Source organism: Dipodomys spectabilis, unplaced genomic scaffold (genome assembly GCF_019054845.1).
Source record: "Dipodomys spectabilis isolate Male_0828 unplaced genomic scaffold, ASM1905484v1 ptg000439l, whole genome shotgun sequence".
NCBI classification, from domain to species: domain Eukaryota; kingdom Metazoa; phylum Chordata; class Mammalia; order Rodentia; family Heteromyidae; genus Dipodomys; species Dipodomys spectabilis.
The window spans coordinates 95,875-123,658 of record NW_024871116.1 but is presented as its reverse complement, the minus strand read 5'-3'; the positions used below and the strand labels follow the sequence as shown (position 1 = coordinate 123,658).

The 27,784-nt window shown below is 53.9% G+C and overlaps 2 protein-coding genes across 2 annotated transcripts; one reads left to right on the top strand and one right to left on the bottom strand.

Annotated features, from left to right (window-relative positions):
- Positions 1-5,597: 5,597 nt before the first annotated feature.
- Positions 5,598-17,124, bottom strand: Crybb1 (crystallin beta B1). Its single transcript, XM_042668501.1, has 5 exons — positions 16,948-17,124; positions 13,418-13,536; positions 10,647-10,779; positions 6,951-7,093; positions 5,598-5,782 (listed from the first exon to the last, which is right to left on the bottom strand). The coding sequence occupies exons 1-5, from the start codon at positions 17,122-17,124 to the stop codon at positions 5,599-5,601; spliced, it is 756 nt and encodes a 251-aa protein (XP_042524435.1). The 3' UTR covers position 5,598.
- A 4,502-nt stretch (positions 17,125-21,626) lies between these two features.
- On the top strand, positions 21,627-27,504 carry Cryba4 (crystallin beta A4). Its single transcript, XM_042668500.1, has 5 exons — positions 21,627-21,665; positions 22,365-22,483; positions 24,948-25,089; positions 26,011-26,153; positions 27,357-27,504. The coding sequence occupies exons 1-5, from the start codon at positions 21,627-21,629 to the stop codon at positions 27,502-27,504; spliced, it is 591 nt and encodes a 196-aa protein (XP_042524434.1).
- Positions 27,505-27,784: the final 280 nt, after the last annotated feature.

Here is a 27,784-nt window from a genome sequence, read left to right as displayed (position 1 = left end):
TAGAAATGACAAAATAATGGCATTTGCAGGGAAATGGATGGAGCTAGAAGGAATCATGTTGAGCGAGGTAAGCCAAGAGCAAAGAGACAAACGGTACATGGTCTCCCCGATAAGTGGATGCTAAATCCAAAATGTTAGGTGATACGACAAAACTAACAGGACTTAAGAAACAAAGAACTCCCATTCATCTGGTCAAACCACTACTAAATATCCCCATGCTGCTGATCACATGTATGGTGTATAACATGTGTACACCAATATATGTTATAGACTGTGATAGACAATTTGCTCCAGGAAAGTTAGAATGAACTGGTGACTTTAAATGAGCATCATTATTCCACAATACTGTGAAATTCGGGAAATTATGTAATCATTTAATCACAATCAAAAAAAAAAAAAAAGAACCTGGGGAAGGTAGGGAGGGAAGGGATGGTAGGGGGAAAACAATGGAGGGGGTAACAATGCTCAATAGGAAGTGTACTCGTTACCTTACTCATGTAACTGTAACCCTCTGTATAGTATCTTTACAATAAAAAAAAATGTCTTATGAAAAAAATAAGGTTTTTTTATTGTGAGAAATACTGCACAGAGGAGTGTTACAATTACATGAGCAAGGTAATGAGTGTATTTCTTTTTTTGTGTGTATGAGAATACTGTACAGAGATGAGTATATTTCTTATCAAGCATTGTTGCCTCCTCCTTTGTTTTTCCCCTGCCATCCCTGCCCTCCCATCTCCACAACTACACTCCCCCCAAGATTTTTTGAGTTTTGAGCACCTGATAAATTGAAATTAGAAGTTTCAGTTTCAAGATTTAAAAAGAGAGAGACTTATGTTTAAATTCTGAAAATCTTTTCTCTCCCTCCCTCCCTTCTTCCCTCCCTCCTTCCCTCTCTCCTTCCCTTCCCTTCCCTTCCCTTCCCTTTCCCTTCCTTCCTTCCTTCCTTCCTTCCTTCCTTCCTTCCTTCCTTCCTTCCTTCCTTCCTTCCTTCTTTCCTTCCTCCTCTCCTTCCTTCCTCCTTTCCTTCCTTCTTCTTTCCTTTCTGTTGTACTGGGGTTTAACCTCAGAGTCTCAAGCTCACCCAGCAGCTGCTCTAGCATTTTTGGTGTTGTTGTTGTTGGTGGTGGTGGTGGTCATGGGGCTTGAACTCTGGGCCTGGGCACTGTCCTTCAGCTCTTCAGCTCAAGGCTAGCGCTCTACCACTTGAGCCACAGCGACACTTCTGGTTTTCTGAGTGGTTTATTGGAGATAAGAATCTCATGGAGGGTGCTGGGAAGGTGGCTCAGTGGTAGAGCGCTTGCCTTGCATGCCTGAGGCCCTGGGTTCCATTCCTCAGCACCACATAAGCAAAAAGAAAAAGGCCAGAAGTGGCGCTGTGGCTCAAGTGGTAGAGTGCTAGCCTTGAGCTGAAAAGCTGAGGGACAGCACCCAGGCCCAGAGTTCAGGCCCCACAAATGGACCCCCTCCCCCCAAAAAAAGAAAGAGTCTCTCGGACTTTTCTGCCTGGGCTGGCTTTGAACCGTGATCCTCAGATCTCAGCCTCCTGAGTAGCTAGGGTTACAGGTGTGAGCCACTGGCACCCGGCCTGCTCTAGCATTTAAGCCATGCCTGCAGCGTATTTTTAATTTTTTTTCCACATTGTACTGACTGGGGCCTCAAGCTATCGTCTTCTTAACCCACTTCCATGTAGCAAGGTTCCCAGGCCGCTTGCCACACACCCACTGCTTCTTTTCATCTTTATTGTTTATTTTTACTTATAATTTGTATGTGTTCTGTTTTTATTACAACATGTTTCATGTGTTCATAAGTTTGTTCGCAAAACAACAAGTTAAGTGAAACACAGTGACTTTGTTATTTCCGTCTGGTTTTTGTTTGCTTGTCTTGGCAGGTGTCCAGGCTCTGTTTCAACAGAGTTAATTTGCTCCATTGTTTTTTGTTTTATTTTTAATTCCATACGTTAGCACCTGTGAGAAAATGCAGCTTTCTTTGAGTTGAAGGCAATGTAGAAGATCCAGAATTGTGACTCCAAGAAGTTTTAGGACTCAACTAATTGGTCAATATATCGTACATTTTCCTTATTATTTTATTATTATTAATATTATTATTTTAGTAGCACTGGGCAATGAGCTTCAGGGTCTTGTGCTTGCTAGACAGTTGCTCTACCCTTTGAGCCAGCCCATCAGACCTTTTGCTTTTAGGAGTTTCTTTTGTTTTTGTTTTTTGATCAGGTTTCTTGCTGTTGCTAGATGAAGGCTTAGATAGCAATCCGCCTACCTCTGCTTCCCGAGTAGCTGGGATTACAGGTGTGCATCTGCTACATTTTCTCTTTATGGGACTCATCAGGGCGGGAATGTGTTACAACTAAGTCTGAAATGGTTCTTTCCATAAGTATAAAATACAAATTCTAGCTGCTGACTGAAGGAGGCTGGTACCTGGAGGATCACAGTTCGATGCTAGCCTAGACTGAAAAGGCTGGGGAACTCCGTCTCTAATGAACCACTCAGAAGCCAGAAGTGGGGCTGTGGCTCAAGTGGTAGGGACCAGTCTTGAGCAAAAAAGCTCAGAGATAGTGCCCAGAACAAATGTAAGCCCTGGTACTGGCACACGCACACACACACACACACACACACATCAGAATTGTAGGGCCAGGCAAACATCAGAGAGGTCATTTTGCAGAAGAGATGATGAAGATAAGCAGAAGGAATCAGTGCGTAGGACACGTCCCAGTAAAGAACAGAAAGACACACACACACACACACACACACACACACACACACACGGATCACCAGAAGTCCTGGAGCACCGACAACCCTGTCATCTTCTAGTTGCAGATGGAAGCATCCAAGAGGCCAGGCAAGATGGCACCTCAGCTTGGAAGGTGAGAAAAGACAAAGTGGGGGTGTCTAGCTTCCTCTCCCGCCATAGGCTTCCCAACCCCCACTTCCCCAACCCAACCCACCATGCGGCCGCCCCCACCTCTGTCCCCTTCTCCCAGGTCAACACAAGCTTTCTCTTAACCCCTGTGCCTGTCACTCACGGTACCACAGCCCTGCCAGGCACAGCTGTCCAAGTTGGGCACTGCATAAGGCTGCCACATGGATGTGGTAGACATCACAGATCTATACCCATAATTTCTGACAGATGGCAGTGAACTATCTTGGGAGAATTGACATCATTTTTTTTAATCATCTGTACAAAGCCGCCATACGGTGTGTCAGGGCGCCTGCCGTCACCACTGCCTGGAATACCGTCCTCCTAATTCTTCAAGCCAGCTCCAGTTCCACCTTTCAAGCTAAGATAGATAGATAGATAGAGATCTAGGGAGAGAGAATATTTGTAGTTGTGGGACTAATTGAAGGAATTAGTAGGAAAGGGAAGGAAAAGAGAATGTTAGAAGGGTGAACAGTACTGAAATATGTTATACCAATGAAGATGGAAAAACAAAACTTGCTAGGAGCTGTTGACTAATAAGAAGTGGCAGCATGGGGACAGGGAGAGGGAGCGAGGGTGGAGCAGATCAAACAATGTCTGTGGACACATGCAGGTGTCAAACACTGCCTGGAAAACCCCTTTAAACAATTAATGTGCTTAATGAATGACAGGCAGGGTGCAGGTGGCTCACCTCTGTAATCCTAGCTACTCCGGAGGCTGAGATCTGAGGATCTTGGCTAGAGGCCAGACTGGTCAGATAAAACTGAAAGACTCTTATCTCCAGTGAACCAGTAAAGAGCCCAAAGTGGACACACACACACACACACACACACACACACACACACACACACACACACACACGGGAGCTGGAAAATACTTTCTTCTCCAGTCCAGAAAGACATTCTCAGCCACGCCCTTTAGCCAGGCTAGTCTGCCAGGATTAAAGGTTACTATCAATGCTCACAGTGGGGTTGAGTCTGTAACGTCTGGAGGAATAGGAAACCTGGAAGGGAGGCACTGAATTGGCTACACAAAAGCAGTGCTCTTTTCCACGTTTTTTCCAGAAATCAGGGCCTGGAGGAGACGCTCCGCTGGAGTCCGGTCGGCTAGGTAAAACACTCATCACCTTAATGCCAGCAGCAGCTCTGGCCAGCCTGAAATTGTGTTTGATCTATTCCTAGGATTTCTTCCTGCCTGTGGCCACTGAGGCTGAATTTCTACTTCCTGGACAGTTGTGAAGCGTGATTCACAAATCAATGCACTCGAGCGCAACCTAGTAAATCCACGTCAATAGAATTATTAAGTCCCTACCAGACAAGGTGTTGTGTGTCATAAGCAAACAAACCCAGGATGGTGTTATGCCCAGATGAGTGGAAACAGAGGAGCTGCAAGTGAAGAAATTGAAGGTCCTTTATTACAGCCAGCGATGGCAGAGAGTCGCTATTGCCCAACAAAGATCGCTCAGCCCTGAGGGGGAGTTAAGTGGGGTTTTTAAAGGCAGACAATGAAAAATTTACATATGTTTAGTTAGTACCAGGGAGATTAGCCGCTGGGGACCGAGGCCTGTATCTCTTAATTTAAACAAAAGTGGCAGGTGAGGGGTTCAAGACCTAGGTGAGTGGTAGAAAGGACTTTAACAATTAGCCCTGGGAAGTGGGAGGGAGGGGCTGGTATGTTTACTCTTTAACTCCAGATTTCCCTTTCTCCTGAAACTCTGCCTCACCCTTTGCTGAAGACCTGGCTGGGAAGAGGTGCACGCTAGGAACTTCATTAGGGCTGGGGGAGGCATTTCAGTGGCACACAAGGTGACGGGTGAGATGTGGAAAACCCCATTTGGTGACCGTGAAGACTCCAGGGTCAGATCCCCTGGCTCCTGGGCTCCACTTGCCCGCTGTGTCACCTCGGGTCACGTCCCCCCTCTCTGAGCCTCAAGTTAAATAAGAATCCGAAAGACATGCTAAGACAGTGTGGATACAGATCTTTGCTGTATTTATCTGTTGATACATGCATCTATCTGTACATAAATATATAGATATAGATATCTATATTAATATCTATCTGTCTGTCTGTCTGTGTGTTACTGGGATTTTAAATTTAGGACCTGGTATTTGCTAGGCAAGCCACTGGAGTCCCGCCCTCACCACTGACCACGCCCCCACCGCGCGAACCACGCCTTTCACACCTGGCCACGCCCCCACCTGCAGCCAAGCTCCTGCCGGCTTCGCCACGCCCCCACCACGAGGGCCCTGCCATTCAAGCCACGCCCCCTACACCTTGAGCCACGCCCCCACCTTGATTGCTCCTTGTTACCTTTCAGGTAGAGGCTGGCGCTCCTGCCTGTCCTGTCCTCAGACTTCAGTCCTCCCATCTCTGCCTCCCCTGAACCGTTGGGGTGACAGGTTGGCATCACACCAGGCACGTCTGCAAGATGGAGTCTCCAGTAGCTAGGCATGCTCTCTTATCATGAAGACTGAGGACACCCCACCGAAGGGATTGCAGCACACACACACACACACACACACACACACACATATACACACAATTCACAGACCCTGGACACTTTTATTTTTGGCTTTAGGAACTTTTATTTGCATAGGTAAGACAAGGGCCTGGGGCCTGGGGAAGGTCTGGGGCAGGGGAGCAGGGCACATGAGGGTTGGGGGGGGCTCACTTCGGGGGTTCAGCAGCCAGCACGGGGAAGCAGCCTTCACGGTGCCACTGCCGGTCCCGCAGGCGACGCACGGCCTGCATCTGCGGCTGGAAGGCGCCCCACTCGTTCCAGTGCCGGAAGTCCCCGGGCTCTAGCAGGTACTGGTATCCACGGTAACCCGGGTACTGGTAGCCCACCCAGCTGCAGGGAGAGGAAGGACAGTGTGGAGGCAGCCAACCCCACTTCACCACCCCAGAGACCCTGGGCCTTTAGTCCCTGGGCCTGGGTCCCACAGAGCTGGATGGCTTAGGGACCTGAACCCACATTCCCAACCAACATAGAGCTGCTGAGCTCAGGGAGAAAGATGGGAGGAGGGAGCCTGTGTCCCAGCCCATTTCCTGTGTACTCAAGGGAAGCTGTGTGGCCCCTGGTGAGCTCCCATCTAGTGTCAGATCTGCCTGAGCTCTGCCACTGATGAGCTATGGTGGTGCAGGTAGCAGCAGATGCAGGGACATGAGGAGGTGTGTTACTTCATTGGTTTCCTTCAAATGGTTAATACTATATTGTGTGTGACCATCAAAGATTCATTGGAAAGATCTTTCCAGGTCCTTCTCAGACTCCCTGGTTAGCTTTCAAAACCTGGGTTACATTTTGGCCTCCTAGGGGAAGTCTCTGTTTGTATCCCAGCCACCACACACAGGTCAGGAAGCAGGGCCCCAAATTTCAGAGAAGAGCACAGAGCGAGAAAAAGACCAAGGCCCTGAGAGTTTTACAGAACCTCGCACAGAATCTGCAGGTGTAACTAGGAACCTAACTCTTGTCCAGACACCAGGGAGTCTCTGGACTGGGTGTTTGGAGGCAGGAGGTAGGTAAAAGTAGCTTCCTTTGGCACCTGTCTGGCCCCTGATCCTGGGGCCTCTGCATGGGAAGTCTGAACTCCTAGGAGTTGAATGGCTGCTTTTTAGAAGAATCTCATCTGCCCATTGTTCTGCCAGCAATACTGAGGCCCAGAGAGGTGGATGTGCAGGTCACCCAGGCTCCCTCCCCAGCCTATCAGTAGCAGAGTGGAGGACCCTCTCCCGACCACAGAATCAGTCACAGAAGTCCCTACGTTCATCCTACCTGCATTCACACATCTGCTCTACCGTGACTTGATGATCACTTCCATCCCATTCTGGCTGAGCAGTAATCTACCGACTTTGTTAGAACAACCAACAGCTGGATTTGCTGATGCGACGTTTGTCAGAGTCTGACTACAGCCCAGAAGCTTGAGGCTTTCTTGAAACAAACCTTAGGAGCCGGAGCCAACTGGCCCTGGGGGCTTTGGCGAGCAGCCTTGGCATCCCATCGGGAGGGGGAGGGTACTTACGTTCCGCTGGAGACCCGCACGCTGCCCACACGGTCACAGAAGCCGTACACCCAGAGGCTGGGCACATCGTCCTCGTGGACTTCCATGGTGTTGCCCTTGAAGTTGTCACGCTCAAACAGGCAGATCCGGTGCTCATGGGCATCCTGGGGAGGCACCGGAAGGTCAGGCTCAGGGAACACAGGGAGAAGCAGGGAGGAGGGATGCAGAGGGATCTCTGGGAACCAAGGGAGGGGGGAATCTGAACCTGCACCGACCACTAGGGGGCTCTTCCCGGATGGATGATAGCAACCTCGTCATCATGGGGGTATTCTGCAGGTAGACTGAGTCAGGCGGTACTGTCACTGAGCTGGATGTCAGCTATGCACCAAGCGTTCAGATGCATTCTTATGACCGTTGTGATGGTGATAGCCAGGGCCACAGAGGCACAGAGAATGTCAGACTAGTTTGTCGACAGCACACAGCTGGCAAAAGGCAGAAACTTTCACAGACAGGTCATTCCTAGGTCCAATCAACGTTTCTGAGTCTAAGACTGCTTATTCTGGGGTGTGTGTGTGTGTGTGTGTGTGTGTGTGTGTGTGTGTGTGTGTGTGTGTGTGTGTGTGTGTGTGTGTGTATAGCAGCACACATGCTGCTACTAGGGCTTAAACTCAGGGCCTGGAGCTTTTTCACTCAAGGCTAGGGCTCCAGCCTTTGGAATAAGAGTTGCACAGACTTCTCAAAACTGGAATGGTTTTAAGCCATGATCTTCAGATCCCAGCCTCCTGAGTAGCTGAGATTACAAGTGTGAACCACCAGAATCTGGCAATATTTCCCATTCCTTAAAATCTATTTTTTTTTTTTTTTTGCTTCAACAGTCTTATAAATAAAGCTATAAGAGTTACAAATGGGCCCTGCAGTAATGGAAGGGTCCTGGTGGAACACAGATCTGACTTCGTGTCCAGCTTCTGACCTGTATGCACTGACCCTCCCCCTCCACACCTCCCTCTGCTCCCCTAGGGAATGGGGTTACGGCTACCTCTGCCTCTTGCACAGGATCATGGGTAGTAAGTACCCAAGCTGTGGTTCAGCCAAAGCAAGGGGAAAGGCCCACCCGGGCACCTGGGCACTGGATTCAAGTCTGGCTTGCACTGAGTTTTGTTACCCTTAGTATTAGTTTTTCTTTTGTTTGTCTGTCTGTTTTGCAGAGGACTCTGGAGAGTGGAATCAGGCCCTCAGGCATTCAGGCGACCACTCTACCCTGGAGCCAGTCCCAGCTCAGCCCCGCACGTGTTTTTATTAAAGTGCCACAAAGAGGAACAGGTGAGCAGAGACAGAGTAATGCCAATGCCAACCTCCAGTCTCTGTGTCCCACAGGGCTGGGTTTGAATGCCAGGTCGCCAATGTGTGACGTGGCCTTACGCCCTTCACCCACTATTTGGAGCCTCAATTTCCCTGTTTTTAACACGAATGTTGCAACAGCCTTCTCTGACTGTGGTCAGGATTCCGTGAAAGAAAGGGAAATCGCCCGGCACAGAGCAGGCACACTATAAATGCACACGCATCATGTGACAGTCATTCACCAGCAGCAGGAGGAAGCAGGCAGAACAGGCCAACTTCCCCCTATGAAATACTCCAACAGAAGAAGGTTGACAAAGCAAGTCAGTGAGTTCTTCCAGAGAGAAGGAGGTGGGATATTTCAGTGGGGCCTTAGAAGTTGAGTAGGAGTGTGAAAGATGGAAAAGGGAGTGTATCTGTATGAATGGGCGGGGTGGGGGGGAAGGGGTGCAGGAAAGAGATTGAATAGAAAAGAAGACACAGAGGCAAAGACTGGGAGAGGGGTGTGAGGTGGGGACTAGGGGTGTGGCGAACTTTGAGCCAGGCAGTATAAAATGCTCCTGATGAGCTTGGCAGCTCCCTGGTAACCATGATAACAATACACTTACCACTGGGACGGTCTCAAGGGCCTCGTGAGGCTTAAGCCATGGTCCCGCACTGCCGGTGGGGTGGAGAGTGGAGACCAGACTCCTCATTGTGTTCTAGGAGGCCCTGCACAGGCTGGCCTCTATGGATAGACATCGACTCCCTTCCTCCTTCTTCTGTCCCTCCTTCCTCTGCTCCCTCCGCTACAGACCTGATGGCTTTTCTTCTAGCTCATCTCCAGGCCTTCTGGGTTTTCCGTCTTCAAAAACTGGGGGGGAGGCCCTGCCCCTTCCCCAGGTCAGAGCCCCAGTTCACCTCTTCTACCGCCCTAGTGAGAAGGCCCAGCCCCTCCAAGGCTGTGTGGTTCGAGATTGATTTCTGAGGTTAGGATCTGAATAGATTTATACCGTGAACCTGTGGGTGGGCAGGGGTTTCGTCTGGCCCAACAGCTGCCGCTGTCCCTCAGGCATTTAAATTCAAGGCCATCTCTCTACCACTTGAGCCACAGATCCACTCCCGGTGTTTTTTTTTTTTTGGGGGGGGGGTGTGATTCATTGGGGAAAAGAATCTCAAGGACTTCCCTGCCCCAGGCTGGCTTTGAACTGTGAGGTTCAGATCTCAACCTCCTGAGTTGCTAGGATGACAGGTATGAGCCACAGGTGCCCAGCTCAAGCCAGGCTTTTTCCCTGGAAAGATTTCCCCGCCCCCCCCCCCCAATCCTCTATACCTGGAGATGGGGCTGGAACCTAGCAGGGAGAGGGAAGGGGCTGCTCAGAAAGGATATGGGTGGCTGGGAATGTGGCTTAGTGGTAGAGTGCTTGTCTAGCATGCACAAAGCCCTGGGTTCGATGTCTCAGTACCACATACACAGAAAAAAGTCAGAAGTGGCGCTGTGGCTCAAGTGGTAGAGTGCTAGCCTTGAGCAAAAGAAGCTCAGGGACAGTGTCCAGGCCCTGAGTTCAAGCCCCAGGACTGGCAAGGAGCAAGAGGATGGACAGAGGCACCAGAACACGGGACCAGCCCTGGCTGTATGGAGACTAGCTGGAGTGGAGCTTGTACGGCAAAGATAGGGACTCTCGCCCAGCCCCAGAGGTGATGTGATCTGGGAAAAGGTTGTCCTCCCAGAATATTCCATCACATTAGAGGAGAAATAGGTACCACACAGGCTGGCACTGGCAAGTAAGATGGAGTTGCTGGTGACTTATCACCGCTTGGAACTGTGGGAAAACCATGAATGAAGTGGAGGGGGATGTCTCCACTTCTTCTGCTTGAGTCTTCTGTTTGCCCACTTAGTTAAAGATTATCGGCTGATTTACTTTGTCGGCTAGTAGCAGGACATGCCAACTGCCTTGCACCGTGTCCGCTGTCCCTGTTTTGAAATTGAGGCTGGACAAGCTTGGCGGCTCACACCTGTAATCCTAGCTGCTCAGGAGGCTGAGATCTGAGGATTGAGATTCGAAGCCAGCCCAGGCGGGAAAGGCTGTGATAATGCTAACTGTCGACGAGCCAGCAAAGCAAAGCAAAACAAAAAGAGCTGGATGTGGAGCTGTGGCCCAAGTGGTACAGTGCTAGCCTTGAAGAAAAAAAAAAAAAAAGCCCAGGGACAGCATCCAGGCCCCAAGTTCAAGTCCCAGGACTGGCTGTCTTTATTGCTGGCTCTAATAACAGAGAAGTGTAATGCCAGTCTCCCCGAGTCTCTGTGTTTCTCTTTGTCCTGGGTTCACAGTCCTGGGTGGATGACAGAGACCTCAGCGCCCCGCCCACCAGCCCCGCCCACCACAGACCACGCCCACTCACCATCCTGACTGGACGGAAGGACATGAGCCGGTCACTGCGGTAGCTGCTGGACCACGTGTCCCAGCGCGGGTACTCGCCCTTCTCCAGGACGAACATCTCCCCGCGGAAGTTGGACTGCTCGAAGGCCACCCAGCTGCAAGGACAAGGGCCAGGGGAAAGGCTGTTAGCTGATCCCCAACCCCTCCACCTTCCTGAGGCCCTGAGGACATCCGGAGAGGCCTCAGGGCGCCCCACGCTGTCTAGGTTTGACTCTGTGCTGTGTGACCACTGAGCAGTGGCTGCAACCTTTCTGAAGCTGCCGCCCCCAATTCCTCTACCTTCTGAAGTCAGTGGAGGCCTAAATGAGATAAGATGCAGACTGTGTTCACACACATTTCTGAAGTCCTATAAGGATGGTGGTAGGGCTGGGATTTGAACTCAGAACCTCAAGCCTGCTAGACTTGGTGCTCTATCACCTCCAGGCTTATTTTTGAGACTAGAGTTTCCCTTCCTGCTTAAGTACACGCCTGGATCACTGTCTGTCTAGTTCAATGGTCCCCATGTAGCTGGGGTGCCAGCCGCCAGTCACCGCATCCAGCCTCCCTTAGGAGGACTAATTAGAAATCTGAAGTCTGATGAGGGACTATGGATGCTTTTCCAGTGCCACCTGGCTAAGGCGGGGCAGTGAGTTTGTGTTTGGGGGTCCTGGGAATCTAGGGGGAGAAAGTAACTTTCACTCCATAAAGAAGAAGGCCAATGAAGGGAGCAAGAGAGGAGTCTCATCTCCCCGAGGGCTTCTGGGACCATGTTCCCCCTGAGACAGTTGGGAGAGGAGACATGTCCGCATCCCAGGAGACCTAGGTCTGGGAATGAGCCAGCCTCATTGGGTGACTCCAGAGCGGAGTCAAGTTAGCCTCGCTCTACCTGGCCTGCAGTAGAAGAGAAAAGACCACAGCAAGGCTGAGAATGTGGCTTAGTGGTAGTGCGCTTGCCTGGCATGCAGGAAGCCCTGGGTTCGATTCCTCAGTGCCACATACACAGAAAAGGCCAGAAGTGGTGCTGTGGCTCAAGTGGTAGAGTGCTAGCCTTGAGCCAAAGAAGCTCAGGGACAGTGCCCAGGCCCTGAGTTCAAGCCCCAGGACTGGCAAAAAGAAGAAAGAAAAAGAATACAACAAAGAACAGAGGAATGGATGGGTTGGCAGGTTGGATGGATGGTTAGATTGGTGGGTTGATGGGTTGATGGGGGATGGATGACGGATGGATAGGTAGCTGGGTACATTTGTGGGTAGACAGGTGGATGGGTGGTTGGATATACAGATGGCTTCTTCTGAGTCTCCTGGGAGCCGAGTCACAGTGGGCCTGGTCCTCTCTGGACATCCAACTGTGACAGGTGCCTTGATTGACACTGCCCCCTGAACTCCCCTGGGAGTTTGGCCAGATCACTGGGGCCCCATGGCCAGCTCCACAGCTGTATCCCCCCCCCCTTGTCCCCCTTCCATGCCTGGTACAAGCCGACAGGGGCCCAGCTGTGCCCCTCCCCCAAGCCCTGTTGGGAAAAGAAACAGCCGGATGTGGGCAGCGTGGGGCTGCAGGCTTGGTTTAGACGTGGGTGACTCAAACCCGGAGTATTTGTCCTCCAGCAGAAATGCAGATGGGCTCTGCCTGAGGCTAGGCCTCTCCACACCCCCCACCCCCTGCCCAGCCAGCTTAGGGGAAAGAAAGAAATGGCCTGGAGTTCCAGGGACTGGGGCCGGGGGAGAGCTGGGGGGGGGGGAGGGGGGCATAAAAGATGGTGAGGAGGTAGACAGAGGAGGCAGGGGAGAGGCTGCCTGTCTGAGACCTGACACCACCCAGGGACCTTGGCCTGAGGGCACAGGCCCTGTGGAGGTGCTGGAGGGGAAGGCCTGGGGGGTAGAGGCCGGGCTGGGGCTGTGCACTGTCTGTCTTCCCATAAGCTCAGACCCACAGCCTGGACAGCCCTCTCTCGGCATACATCATGGTACTTACCAGGTTTCCTCTATGCTAACCTTCCCCACCCCACCCCACTCCTGGTGCAGAGACTGCAGGAGCTACTTCCAGGGACTGATCTGGGATCCAAGCTTGTCTGATGACCTTTGCCCTCTGCAGAGCAGACAACCCTGGGATGGCCAGAACCCAGGCTGACCAGCCCCTAGGGGTTTGGGGTGGAGAATCAGAAGCCAAGGGGCCGGCATGGGTCCAGCCCTGGGGCAGACCGAGTACCTTGACCTCAGCTGGACAGCTTCTATGGGTGGAGGATGGAGATTCCCTCCTTCCATGGAGCCCAAGTTGGGAAGAGTCAGGGCTGCGTGAGGCCAGTGCTTGAGGCTTGCCCCTCGAAGCCTCAGTTTCCCTCTCTTTCTCTCTCTGTCAGTGCCAATTCTTGAACTCAGGGCTTAGGCACTTGTCCCTAAGCTTTTTTTTGGGGGGGGGGGGCTGGTGTTCTACCACTTGAAGCACAGCTCTACCTCGGACTTTTTTTTTGCTGGTTCATTGGAGATCAGAGTCTCACCAGGGACTTTCCTTCCCAGGGCTGGCTTCAAACCTTGGTCCTCAGATCTCAGCCTCCTGGGTAGCTGGGATGACAGGTGTGAGCTGTGGTGGCCAGCTCCTGTGTCCTACCTTCCGGCAGGACAGCTCTCCCTTGTGCCCACACAGGGCAGCACAGCAGAGCGCAGGCACGCACCTGCTGCATGCCGGGGGTGTGGGTGCTGCTGGTGATGCTGATGCTGCTGGTGCTGTCTGAGGAGTGAAGCCCCCCTCCCCACACTCACGGTCCTGAGATGACGATGAGACTCCGAACTCGGTCAAAGCCACGGTCCCCCAGATTCAGGCACTCCCCGGAAAATTCCACCCGGCGGCCCTGGAAGTTCTCTTGCTCGAAGATCACCAGCTGTGGGAGAGAAGCCCCCATATCCCAGGGAGGGGCGGGGGGAATACAGACTGAGGGAAAGGACCCAACCTGTACAACCTGACCCCCCCATCCCAAAACCAAACCAAGCAGGTCCCAAGGGTCAGTGAGGCCTGAGGGTCTCTGTCGGGTGACTTAAGATCTGCTCCGCCCTCCCTCATTAGGAATGGTGGGGGGAGGGGCATGGGCCTTTCAGATCCTGCTCTGCGTTGGTTCTTCCCGCTGAAAGCATTCTCTTCGCGGTTGCCCTCCCCCACCCCAATCTTGGAGCACCGGCCATGAAGTTATGCTCTAGGCCGTGTCAGCTTCGCCTCATATGTTACCTCCTCCTGGAAGCCTTCCAAGATTGCTCCTCCTCTACCTCTTGTGTGGAGGCTTGACTGAGTCTTTCCCTATGCCAAGTCAGCCAGAGGACAACACTCTGTGGTCACTGCAGCTGGGCTTCTGTACCCTCCCCCATGCCCGGCCCCATCATTCTCCCCTTGACCCTCCCCCCCCCAAGACTCCTCCTGTGCAGACCCTGAGCTTTGCCGCTCAGTGAACGCAGACACCCGTCTCCCTTCCAGAAGCCTCTGGTTTCTGAGCTGGGAGGAGGAGGCTCCTGAAGCCTCCACACTACATTCCCACTCCCCACAGGCCCACCGGAGAGAATCTCCTGCCGGGAGCCCCCCAGCATCAGGGAGAAGACCATCCCAGCCAAGCCCGGGCATGGTGGCACACACTCGCAGTCCCAGCTGCTCAAGCAGGAAGTGCAAGCAGGAGGATTACTGGAACCCAGAAGCTGGAGGCCAGGCGGGCCCCCTGAGCAAGACCCCATCTCAAAAAAGATGCACATAAACCAACAGAAAGACAACGAACCAACAATAAAAAGCTGGAGTTTTGAGTAGGCTGCCTAGCAAGGATAAAGCTCTGAGTTCAAACCCCAGGACCATCCAAAAGAGAAGGAAATAAAGGCCAGGTGCCTGTGGCTCAATCCTGCAAGTCTAGCTACTCAGGAGGCTGAGACATGAAGATCACAGTTCAAAGACTGCGAGGGTAGGAAAGTCCCCGTGAGACCCTCATCTCCAATTAACCACTCAAAAACCAGAAGTGGCACTGTGGCTCCAAGTGGTAGAGTGATAGCCTTGAGCACAAATTGCTCAGGGACAGTGCCCAGGCCCTGGGTTCAAGGCCCAAGGCAGACAAAAAAAGGAAAGGAAGGAAGGGAACGGGGTGGGGGGAAGGATAAAAGGAGAGAGAAGGAGGCGCCGGTGACTCACGCCTGTAATCCTAGCTACTCAGGAGGCTGCGATTCAAAGCCAGTCCAGGCAGGAAAGTCCGTGAGACTCTTATCTCCAACAAGCCACTCAGAAAACTGGAAGTGGTGCTGTGGCTCAAGTGGTAAAGCGCTAGCCTTGAGCTGAATTGCTGAGGGACAGCTCCCAGGCCCAGAGTTCAAGCCCCATGACTGACAAAAAATAAAAATCCTAGCACCAGTGGCTCACGCCTGTAATCCTAGCTACTCAGGAGGCTGAGATCTAAGGATTGCAGTTCAAAGCCAGCCTGGGCAGGAAAGTCTGTGAAACTCTGATCTCCAATAAACCACCAGAAAACCGGAAGTGGCTCAAGTGGTAGAGCACTTGCCTTGAGCTGAAGAGCTGAGGGACAGCGCTCAGGCCTAGAGTTTAAGCCCGACGACCGACAAAAAAAAAAAAAAAAAACACAAAACAGAACAAAAGAAAGGAGGGAGGGGGTGGAAGAAAGAGGGGCTGTGATTGTAGCTCAGTGGTAGAGCATTTGTCTAGCATGGTTCAAGGCATTAATCCAATTTTCGGGTATCTCCAATCAAAGCCGTCCTATCAGCTCCATCGGAAAGATCAGCGCCACATCACCGCCTTATCACTCAGATAAGGGGTGCGGTCAGCCGGACAGTGGCAGTCCATACTCGGAACTGTCACAGGAGCCCAGACCAAGGTCTCACCAAGGAGCCATTGTGGGGGCTGCTAGCTCCCAGGAGGGATGCCAGGGATCATCCAGCAAGTGACCAGAGAAAAAAGAAACGCAGAATAACCACCTACGGTATAGTCCAGTAAGTTTTTTTTTTTTTTTTTTTAAAGGATGATTTTACTGGAATGATTGGTAGAAATTAAGTCGGGCGGATCCCGAACTTGGAGGGGTGGGGGAGGGGGAGATGGCGGAAGTCTAGAACTGGGAAGGAGGAGGAGTTGAGGCCCCAGGGGAAGCTAAGAGAGTGCTTAGCCAAGCCTTGGCTTTCCTATAGACAGTGGGTTTGTGGCTGTGGATGGCCTTGTTAAAAAGTGAGTTGAGATGAACGGTTAACTACAACAATATAAATAAAAAGCTAGCTGTGCACCGGCCAGTGGGGTGAGTGAGCGTGTCATGAACCTAAGATGCCAGGTTCTTGCATCTGAACTTGCATCCTGACAGCCAAACCCCAGGGGCGATGCCAGGCTCTTCCTGGGCCTTTCTGACTTTTTTGTTGTTGGTGGTGGTTGTGGGACTTGAACTCAGGGCCTGGGCGCTGTCCCTGAGCTATTTGCTTAAGGCTAACACTCTACCACTTTGAGCCAGAATTTTTTCCGTCTGGCTTTTGAATCGTTAATTGGAGATATGAGTCACACGGGGACTTGTCTGCCTGGGCTGGATCCTGAGATCTCAGCCTCCTGAGTAGCTAGGATGACAGGCGTGAGCCACCAGAGCCTGGTGTCCTCTCAGACTTTCTTAACAGATTTTCAGAAAGGTCTGGACCCTGCTCCTTTTTTTTTATTTTCTTTTTAAGTAGTGTATGTGTGTGTGCGTGCACACATGTGCACATACAGGCACATGCACTAGTACTGGGGCTTGAATTCAGGCCCTAAAAGCAGTCCCTGAGCTTTAAAAAAAAACCAAAAACCTCAAAGCTGATGCTCTACTTCTTGAGCCACAGCTCCGCATCTGGCTTCTTGATGGTTAATTAGAGATAAGAGTTTCACAAAGCCAGGCGCCAGTGACTCACACCTGTAATCCAAACTACTCAGGAGGTTGAGATCCAAAGGATCATGGTTTGGGCAAAAAAAATAAATAAGTAAAATAGTGAGAGCTCATTGTCCATCAACAAATCTGGGATGATGGTCCAGTGTTTATTGCACACTAATGCAATGTCTGGCGAGCAGTCCCAGCTCTCTATTTAGTTCTGAGAACTGGCCCTACTTCCTCTCTGGCTGCCCTCTGATGCCCTACCATCAGTTAGAAAGCTGCAGGTAAGTGGAGAAGGTGTACATAATCTTTCCTGCCCGGCCTTATGCATCTTTTATAGAGAGGGAGCTGGGTCACTCAGAGGAGGGGGAGGACTTAGGGGGCAGACATGGGGGAGGAAGCAGAGGGCGTACCCCCCCCAGCAGCCCACGTCCTTACCCGGTAGCTCCCAGGAGGCAGGTCGCCCACTTTGGCGCTGGGCATTGGCACGGATGCTGGCACGAGGGCAGGGCCGGGGCCGGGGGCTGGTCCAGTGGGCGGGGCTCCCTTCCCCTTGGCCTCGGGCCCTGGGTTCACCGCCGCCGTGGTAGCCGAGGCCTTGGCAGGCTGAGACATGGCTCCTGCTGCAGTGGAGGTGGGTGAGGAAGCCTGAGGCCTGGGCGATTTCCGGGGTGGCCACTTCCCGCTCTTACCTGCTCCCCCTTACACACCTGCGTGCTGAGTCCCACGTCCTCCTTCACAAGCACAAGTCTTGAAATATTATGTCTCATCCCTGCCTCCTATCCGGGGTCCACCCCCCCCCAGTTCTGATGAACTCTCCTCTAGGCCTTTGCTGATGCTGTTTCCCCCCACCCCACCCCTTCCCTTTCCCCCTGGCTCTGAACTACCTCCCTTAGCTGGTCTGGGTTGGTTTGTTTGTTTCAGATGGGATCCTGACCCTTGGGGTAGCTGGGATCATGACCCGACCCTCCCTGAGGCTCAGAATGAGAGAGAGAGAGAATGGGGGGGGGGAACACCCTGCGTACAGCTGTGTACAGATGTGCAGCTGCGGGGTCCAATCTCAGCTCAGCCCCGGAAGCTGGGCTATTCACCACCCTGCTGGGTACTTAGGTTTAGGGCCCAGACAGAAAGGCACCCCAGGCCGCAGCCCCGTGGGGCGGGCGCGTGGGTGCTGAGCTGAGCCGGGCTGGGCCCAGAGGAACACAGGGCAGGGTGGCTTTGTGCCCATGGGAGGCATCTAAAAAGCAAGGGCTGTGGCCGTGGGGACCCCGGGGAGAGAGGACGTTGGTCAGCACCCGCGATTCCCAAGGGCTTGGGCACATGGGCTATTTGGGGGGGGGAGGTTCAGGGGCAGAAAATGCTCCTCTGAACCTTGCCGACATTGGAGGATCCCCCCACTGCACCCCAACAGCCTAAGCCCCGCAGATTCCCAAATCTCTAGTCAGAGCAAGCCCACGGCCATTACCCGCCCCTGCTTTTCCCTGTGGGGTGCTCTGCCACCTGGGTCGCAGCCGGGCCTCCCACAACCTCCCTGCCCCCACTCCAGAACCCCTGGGGGGCGCTTGCCTTCCTGAATGTTCTCATCCCCTCCCTGGCCCATACCTCCTTCTTGCTGTCCACCGTTTATTGATTCTGTTTCCGTCTTCTGATTGCTGTGCCTCCCCCACTGGTTTATCTTTTCTGTGTTTTCTGGCCTCCCCTACCCGTCTTCTGTCTGTCTGTCTGTCTGTCTGTCTGTGCCTCTCTCCTCCTTCCCCTCAGCTCTCAGCAGTATAGCAGCCCCCACCCCCTTACCTGTGGACGTGGGGTTTCCTACTGGAGGACAGGCGCGTGCTGTGGGTGCCTAGGGGCCGACCCCCCATTTTATAAGCTGGCAGGCTCCGGGCCCTCTCATCTGTAGCACAAAGGGGCAGCTGGCTCAGCAGCCCGCACAGGGGCCCTGGGCCTGGCCCCGCTCGGCTACTGCACAGAGCAGCGATTTCCATTGTGAGCCTGAGAGCTTGCCTCAAAGCTCTGGCCCGCAGCCCTTCACCTCCCGACCTGCAAACCCCTCTCTCCATCACCTCGGCTGCCCAGGACAGGGCCGGGTCCAGGCCCAGGTCCCTGCGGGCAGCTGGGTAGGGGAGGGGGGGGGGTGTGGGCAGGGAGAAGAGGCCCTGGAGAAAGGAAGGCCGGGCACCTGGGTTGGAATCCTGGCCGGGGCACCTTGAGTTGTGTGGCTTTGAGAGGCGGCACCGTATGTGCAGCGGAGCCGGGGAGAGGCTGGGGAAGGCCTGTTGGGGTCCCTGTCCTCCGCACTTCCTGTCTGCTTGGTGTCCGCAGTGCTCTTTCTGTGGCATCTCTGCTCCCCGACACACACACACACCTGGCCCCAGGACAAGCTGCTTTGCTTTGTATCTTGTGTGTACCCATTTCACGGATGAGGAGGGCGAGGGCTGGTGCAGGCCGGCGGGCAGGAGGGGCCTGTGTGCTGCATTCTCACCATGCCTGACCTTCGCCTGGACCCAAGACCCAGGGAGAAGGCCGCGGGCCGGGCTAGCATGCGCTCAGAGGGCTTGAACAGTCAGGACTCTGGGGCAGGCACCCCGTCCTTTCCTGATCTGTCTGTCCCCTGCCTCCAGTCCTGTTATCTCAGAGCTGCCCTTGGCCAAGGCCACACTCAGTGTCCCCATCGCCCCTGACCCCCACAGCTGGCCCAGGACTCTGGCCCGAGCGGGCTCCTCCTGTCTGCCCACTGGATCATACCAGAGGGGGTGGGCAGGGAGAGATGGGGGAGGCGAAGAGCAAGAGAAAGGAAGGGGACAGAAGGCCGCGAAGGAGACGGACAAGAAGACAGAGAGAGGTTGAGGCAGGATGAGGAAGATCAGAATGATGGAGAGACACCAGATGGTCCAAAATGGGGAAACTGAGGCCCGGTGGAGTGGCCGGAGGTTGCCTAGGGGCACGTGCAATGTCCCATGGCTCCTGTCACTCCCTTTGTGTGTGTGTGTGGGGGGGGTGACAGGCTCTGCCTTGTGGTCACCCTGGCCTGGGGCCAGCGCTGCCCCCTCCCCCCTGCCCCCAGCCCTCCTCCTCCTTCCCCGGCCTCCCCTCTGCCTTTCATCCCCAGCCAACACCAGGGAAGGCAAAGCGGCAGCCACAGAATGGAGGCGCCCACTGGAACCCTGGGCCCAGAGCCGTGGTGCAGCCATCTACAGATCTCAGCTTCCAGGCCAGGAGTCGGGGGGGGGGGGGGCTGTTCCACGGCCCCCTGGGGCACTGCGCTGGCTGCCCAAAGGTGGGAGCAGAGGATGGAGAGAGGGGTCTGGACGGGTCCTCTCTTCCCACCCTCTGAGGTTCTACCTCCCCACCCCCACTCACCTCATTCACAGGTGAGAGGCTGAGGTTGCTCCTCTTGGCCCCTCCCAGCTTCATTAACCACCTGCCTATGGAATCAGGGCTCAGGGCATTGTACTACCTGCATCCAAGCTCTCAAAAGCCAAGTTCCCTCATTCTTGATGTGTACTTAATTTAGCTTGCTGGTGCTAGGATTGGAATTCAGGGCCTCAAGCTCACTGAGGTTTTCTTGCTCACAGCTGCGGGTGCTCGACCACTTGAACCAGGCCTCCAGCCTGACTTTTATTTTTTGCCGGTCATTTTGGAGATAAAGAGTCCCGAGAACTTTTCTTCCCCGTGCTGGCTTTGAATCATGATCCTCTCGAGCTCAGCCTCTTGAGTAGCTAGGACTGCAGGCATGAGCCACTGGCGCCCAGTTCACGCCTTTAAAGGTTCTGAGTCACCTGTCCCATGGAGCACAAGCCCGCCCCGGAAGGACCCCGTGCTCCCAGCTGGGCCCGGGGCAGGCTGGCCTGAGCCTCACCCCCAGGGACCCGACTCTCACATCTCGGATGCAAGATGCACACGCTCCCCTTCACAAAGCACCTGCTCAGCCCACAGCCCCAGAGCGGCCGGGATACATCTTCAGCTTCTGTGAACTCCCTAGTCCACTTTTCCTGCAGGACCCCCAACTCCAGCCCAGTTAGATGACTAGCTCTGCCTTTTGTACTTGTACCTTCAGTTCCTCGCTCTGAACTTTGCTTTGCACGGCCCCTCCTTCCACCCCTTTCTATACCCTTCCCTCCATTGGGGGTGGGGTGGGGGGAGGTCTAGTTGAACCAGGCCTCCACCAGGTAGCCCGCCCTGATTGCTTCTGTCTTGGAAGATTTTTGAAGGGCGGAGGAACAGACAATTGTTCAATGTTGATTCTGTGCAGGGACCAGATAGCCTGTGATGTGGCTTCTCCTTTGGGGGATGCTAAGAGGGACTTCCTCTTTTGCTTGGGTTGAGTGTCTTGGAGCACCCAGGAAGTCCATCTTCCATCTGCTACTTTGCTGGGGCTGGTCCTGGGCAGGTGACCAGCACCGCTGTCCCTCCCAGCTCCAGCCAGGGACTGCTGCTGACAAGTTGGCCCTGGGGCTGGGCCAGTGCTGGGCTTTGCATCTGCCCTCACTTGCTGAATCGGGGCTTTGTCTTAGGGGCCCCTGTCCCCTCCGTGCCTATAAAAGCTCGGCCTTCGCTGGTTCCGGGTCTGACATGTTCCCGGGGCTCAGTTCGGTAAGTCTGGCTGCACATGGGGCGGGAGCAGGAGTTCTCAGTAAACTTCCCTGGTCGGTGGGGTGCCCAGCGCCCCCAGACCCCCAAAGCCTGAGGAATCTCAACCTTATCCTAACCAAACACCCAGCATGGCCCCCCAAGACCCTCACCCAAATGCAGATTCACGTCTGTCGTTGTGCGGCTGGGTGAGCGGGGAGGGGGGGCGGCTGGGGGCTAGAAGGACTGGCACATCCACCCAGTGATGCCCCCATACTGAACAGCGCCACAAACACGCACCACAGACAGGTCAAAGCACACAGAGCCAGGCTCTGCCGTTATGGGGAGCCAGGATGGGTAGAGGTGGAGACGGAGCCAAGGTGGCCGGGATCGCAGGTAGAGAGGACGGGACAGGGACAGCCCCACGGCTCTGGGACCCCCCCCCCCAAGATGGATCTTGAACCCTGCCCAAAGCAGCTTGAGAAGGAAGTGGAAGAGGCAGGCAGGGAATGACAGCGAGCTCTCCTCCTGTGCAGGACTCCCACAGCATGGCCCTGCAGTGCACCAAGTCCGCGGGACACTGGAAGGTAGGAGGGGAGGCGGGAAGGAGGGACGTGGGGGAGGGTGCAGGTCACGCTGAGTCCTGAGGACTGCCCCCCCTCCGCTTCTCAGCTCCATCCCATCGTGCGCTCACCTCACCCCTGGGGGGAGGGCCACCAAGGCACAGGCTGGGGAAGGCAACCGGACGCACACACACCGAGCCTGGATTTGAACTTGGGTCTTCAAGTTCCCACACTGGAACGATTATGCTCTCTAGCAGAGACAGTGGCAGTCTTTTGGTCTCGTTTCCATACCTATGTCTTTAAGTAAAGTAATAATAATAAAATAATAGAAAACAAATTAGAATTTGTCAACGGCCTTCCAAAACCTAGAGGAACCACATGGAAGTCAGTGCAGGGCCTGGCGCCAAGGGCTCACACCTGTCATCATAGCTTCTCAAGAGGCTGAGATCTGGGGATCCAAGTTCAAAGCCAGCCCAGGCAGAAAAGTCCATCTTATCTCCAGAAACTTGGGGGTGGCACTGTGACTCAAGTAGTAGAGCCCTAGCCTTGAGCTGAAGAGCTCAGACGCAGCAGCGCCCAGGCCCTGAGTTCAAGCCCAAAGTGTGGGGATATCAAGATTGGGGAGCTGTTCCACTGGGCAAGGCTCGCCTCCGGCCCTTCCCCCCGGCCTGCCTCCCTCGCCACACAGGGCTCTGATGTGGGGCCCCGCCTTTCTCCCCGCAGATGGTGGTGTGGGATGAGGAGGGCTTCCAGGGCCGGCGCCATGACTTCACCAGCGAGTGTCCCAGCGTGCTGGAGCTGGGCTTTGAGACCGTGCGCTCCTTGAAAGTCCTGAGCGGAGCGTGAGTCTGGGTTGGGGCGGTGGGGGGAGGGGGCGAGGCACGGAGTCAGGTGGGCGTTGGGAAGGACAAGACGAGACCTGGAGGGAGGCTGGGAGGGTTAGATGTCCTCAGCCTTATCTTCCCAGGCTCTAACGGGACCCCAGAGTCCTCCAGAAGCATGGAGGACTGCGCAGGATCACCCTGGAAGGCTGCTCAGGTGGTTCACTGCACACCGTAAGGAGTGCTCCTCGCACAGTCCTGGCCCAGTGGACCAGGCAGCCTGTGGAGGGAGGGGAGGTCCCAAGGACCTTCATAGAGACTGCCTGAAAGCCAACATCACTTGCCAAAAGGAGAAGGGGAGTATAAGGAAGTAGTAAAAATGTGATTCATGTTTAGTATATTCATGATCTCTTACATGTGTGTGTACGTGTGTGTGTGTGTGTGTGTGTGTGTGTGTGGAGAGAAAGAGTGGGAAAGGGAAAAAGAGGAAGAAGAGGATAAAGGAGGAGACATCTGTTGGTAACTAGATGGATGGTAAGTGATAGAAAGATGGATGGTTATGGATTGATAGGTGAATGGATGGGTAGGTAGGAAAACAAAGAAAGATAAATAGGGGGATGATAGATGGTTAGACAGGAAATCCATAGATAGATGATCGATAGGTAGACAGGTTAAAAAAAGAAAGACAGAAAGAAGGATGGATAGGTGGATAGGTGGGTAGGTAGATAAATGATTGATGGATGGTGGATAGATGGACAGATAAGTAGGTAGATAGATAGATGATACATACATACATACATAGGTAGATAAGAGATAGGGGGTAGATAGCAAGTGATGGGTGGGTAATGGTAATAGGTAGAAGGATGGACGGGTGGGTGGATGGATGGACTGGTGGGTAGGTGGATGGATGGGTGGATATATGGTGGATGGATGGGTGGATGGATATGGGTATATGGATGGTGTATGGATGGTGTATGGATGGATGGGTGGATAGATGGATGGTGTATGGATGGTGGATGGATGGGTGGATAGATGGATGGATGGTGGATGGATGGATGGTGGATGGATGGTGGATGGATGGGTGGATGAATGATGGAGGGATGGTCGATGGTTGGTGGATGGATGACGGATAGATGGATGGTGGATGGATGGTGGATGGATGACGGATAGATGGATGGTGGATGGATGGTGGATGGATGACGGATAGATAGATGATGGATGGATGGTGGATGGATGACGGATAGATGGATGGTGGATGGATGGATAGTGGATGGGTGGTAGATGGATGGTGGATGGATGGATGGATGAGTGAATGGATGGTGGATGGATGATGGATAGATGGATGGATGGATAGTGGATGGGTGGTAGATGGACAGTGGATGGATAGATGGATGGTGGATGGATGGTGGATGGATGGATGGTGGATGGATGAGTGGATGGATGGTGGATGGATAATGGATAGATGGATAGTGGATGGATGGATAGTGGATGGGTAGCAGATGGATGGTGGATGGATAGATGGATGGTGGATGGATGGATAGTGGATGGGTGGTAGATGGATGGTGGATGGATGGATGGATGAGTGGATGGATAATGGATAGATGGATAGTGGATGGATGGATAGTGGATGGGTAGTAGATGGATGGTGGATGGATAGATGGATGGTGGATGGATGGATAGTGGATGGGTGGTAGATGGATGGTGGATGGATGGATGGATGAGTGGATGGATAATGGATAGATGGATAGTGGATGGATGGATAGTGGATGGGTAGCAGATGGATAGTGGATGGATAGATGGATGGTGGATGGATGGATAGTGGATGGATGGTAGATGGATGGTGGATGGATGGATGGATGAGTGGATGGATGGTGGATGGATGAGTGGATGAATGGATGGATGGATGGTGGATGGGTAGATGGATGGATGGTGGATGGATGGATGAGTGGATGGATGGATGGTGGATGGACGGTGGATGGATGGTGGATGGGTAGGTAGATGGATGGTGGATGGATGGGTGGATGGATGGTGGATGGATGGATGGATGGTGGGTGGATGATTGACTGACTGAGAGCTATCAGGCGACAGTGGCAGGGCACAGGGATTGGGGACCAGTGCTGGCCAGCAGAATGCAGCAGAGGGGCTGGTCACCCTTTCCTTGGTAACGGAACATCTGTTTCATGCATCTCAGTCACCGGCCACTTACGGCCCTGCAGGATGTGAAGTGTGGACAGGATGGTTAACAAGAGTGAAGTAGTGACGGCAGATAATCTTAGTTTATTTAAGTTCCAATTACATCGGTGGCCTGCAGCCAGTGGTTATCCTATTGCACTGAAAGTTCCAGAAGGTTAGAAGAAAATCACCAGAAGAGCAATGCTGACCAGACGCATTGCAGAGTCCATGGCACCCCCCCCCACACCCAGGACCCCAAAGGGCCAAGGACTCAGGTGAGGTCTTTCTCCCCCTCCCCCCTCCCCGTGTACAGGTGGGTGGGCTTCGAGCACGCAGGCTTCCAGGGTCAGCAGTATGTTCTGGAGCGTGGCGAGTACCCGTGCTGGGATGCCTGGAGCGGCAACACGGCCTACCCCAGCGACAGGCTCTCCTCCTTCCGGCCCGTGGCCTGCGCCGTGAGTCCCCGCCCACCTGACCCTCCCCTCCCTACCCAGCTGTGTGTCCCTCTCCCAGGGACTTGGAGGGGGGGCGCAGGGGGAGGGGCTAGGGAGGGGACAGGAGACATCTTGAGGGAGGTGGGCGTTCCCACCCCCTCTTGCAGGTCCAAGGCTGAGGCTCACAAAGGCAGATTCCTTTTCATTTTCTTTCTGCATTTCTCACGCGCCATTCCAGGGGAGATACTCTGATAGGACAGAGCAGAAAATACAAGTCCATAGTAAGGGCACCTCCAAGATGAAACCCCTGCGCCCCTCTCTAGTAACCCTGGAAAAGCGCCCAGGCCTTGAGTTCAAGGCCCAGGATGACAGCAACAACAACAGGAAATGGAATCAGAGGAGCAGGAATGGAGCTGAGCAGGGGGGCACTTGCTTAGCAAGTGTGAGGCCTTAGGTTCAAACCACAACATCTCTGTCTCTCTCTTTCTCTCTGTCTCTCTATCTCTTGTCTCTCTGTCTGTCTCTGTCTCTGTCTCTCTCTCTCTCTCTCTCTCACACACACACACACACACACATACACAATCATAATAAACCCAAGGCTTGGAACTCAGCTTCTGTCACTGGGAAAGCACCCTGCCATCATCCTTCCAGATGCTGACATCACATACATCTACTTTATTCATAGCTCCCTAGTATTCCACAGAGGCAGATAAACCTGTTTGTTTGCTCCATAAATGGCCAGGACATTTCTCTTTGTTCCTGTGATGTCACAAGAGCATGCTTCTAGCCTGTTTCTCCCACGATTATTTTCTGCGTGGCTGTTGTGGAAGGCAGGTTGTCACAGGTTGTAGCGCCTGCCACAAAGGGTTTTCAGACTGCTGAGGCTTGGGGGTGGCTCGGGGCAAGGCACCGGACAGCCTGAGTCTTTTCTCTTGGACACAGAACCACCGTGACTCCAGGCTGACCATCTTTGAGCAGGAGAACTTCCTGGGCAGGAAAGGCGAGCTGAGCGATGATTACCCCTCCCTGCAGGCCATGGGATGGGACGGCAACGAAGTGGGCTCCTTCCACGTCCACTCTGGGGCGTAAGTGGACAGGGCTTTGCCTGGCAGGGCAAAGGGAGGGTTGAGAGGGGCAGGGCGTTTGTCCTGGGGGGGAGGGGAGGACTGGTGGGGGATTTAGAGCCACCAGGCAGAGCGTATGTGATTGCCATTAATCAGACCAAGCCAGTTTAAGGCCAGAGGAAATGGATCGATCCCTGTAATCAGCTGCAGGTACAGCTGGGTCCAGGTGCTGTATTGGGATCTGCCTCTCTCCTCTTTCTGTGGGGTGGCAAACACGGCAGCTTCCTCTTTACATTCCTGCCCCATAAAGAAGATTTTACCAACAAGATGCCGGTGACCCTGCCATTTTAGCTGCTCAGGAGGCTGAGATGAGAGGATTGGGGTTGGAAGCCAGCCGGGGCAGGAGAGTCCACAAGACTTCATCTCCAATGATCCACCAAAGGCCTGAAGGAGAGCTGTGGCTCAAATGGTAGAGCACCAGCCTTGAGCTCCAGCCTGAGGGCCGGTGTGTACATGTGTGCGTGCACACTCACAACCCCCCCCCCCCCCACACACACACAGCCTTTTGATTGGGCCAAGCTCGGTTGCATGCTCTATTCTGAGCCAATCACCAACACCCACAGGAACACAGCGCTGTGATTGGCTAGGCCTGGCCACTCACTCACTGCCAGTCAGCTTGTGTAAGAGAGCGTGTGCTGCTCCCCACACCTTCCCAGGTGGCCTTGGGCTCCTGGAGGTCAGAGGTGAAGATGGGAGGTAAGGTTTTCGCTTGAGTTCTCTCCATTTCAGAGTACCACGGTCCTCAGGACTGCTGAGTCCAGCTTTCCCTGTTTTTTTTTTTTGGCTCAAGGCTGGCGCTTGACCGCTTGAGCCAGTTGAGCTCCATGGATATAGCTTCTTCAGGTTAATTTGGAGATGAGACTCTCCTGCTCAGGCTGGCTCTGAACTGGATCCTCCACTCTCAGCCTCCTGAGCTGCTAGGATGGCAGGCGTGAGCCACCCGTGCCCGGCCAGCCTTTCTCTTCTACAGAAGAGGAAATAGAGGCTCAGTAAAAACCTAGAGGCCACCGACAGGAAGCCTCGGATGGGAGGGAGGGACAGGTGCAACACACACCGGCCCAAGGAATGGCACGAGCAAAGGCACTGTGGCAGGGAATCAGGAGGCGAGGCCCAGCTGGCCTGTGTGTCTGTCTGTCCATCCGTCGCTTCCCCTTCCTTTTCCAGCTGGGTCTGCTCCCAGTTCCCGGGCTACCGGGGTTTCCAGTACGTGCTGGAGAGCGACCACCACTCGGGTGACTACAAGCACTTCCGGGAGTGGGGCACCCACGCCCAGAGCTTCCAGGTGCAGAGCGTCCGCAGGATCCAGCAGTGAGCATGCGCGGGGGGGGGGGGGGGGCGAAGGAGCGCATGCGCAGCGCGGGTCTGGAGCCTGCGGTGGCTCTCCCTGCCCCCCCCCCTGCCAGCCCCGGGAGCCCAGCGCCCTGCCAGCCAGCCCGCGCATGCGCAGTCAGCTCAGCAGCCCAGAGCCCTCCCCCTCCTACTACCACTAATGATAGTAATAAGAATAATAAAAGCAGGCCCACTATTAACTGTGCCTTTCCTTTCTTTAAAAAACAAACGAACAAGGTAAAGAGCTTTATTCATCTTTATTT

Coding starts and splice junctions, on each gene's coding strand:
- Crybb1 (XM_042668501.1), bottom strand. CDS start 17,124: ATGTCTCAGCCTGCCAAGGCCTCGGCTACCACGGCGGCGGTGAACCCA. Junction 7,094..10,646: donor CCTTCCGTCCAGTCAGGATG/GTGAGTGGGCGT, acceptor GTGCCTCCCCAG/GATGCCCATGAGCACCGGAT. Junction 5,783..6,950: donor GTGCGGGTCTCCAGCGGAAC/GTAAGTACCCTC, acceptor CTCTCCCTGCAG/CTGGGTGGGCTACCAGTACC.
- Cryba4 (XM_042668500.1), top strand. CDS start 21,627: ATGGCCCTGCAGTGCACCAAGTCCGCGGGACACTGGAAG. Junction 25,090..26,010: donor TCCGGCCCGTGGCCTGCGCC/GTGAGTCCCCGC, acceptor TCTTGGACACAG/AACCACCGTGACTCCAGGCT. Junction 26,154..27,356: donor TTCCACGTCCACTCTGGGGC/GTAAGTGGACAG, acceptor TTCCTTTTCCAG/CTGGGTCTGCTCCCAGTTCC.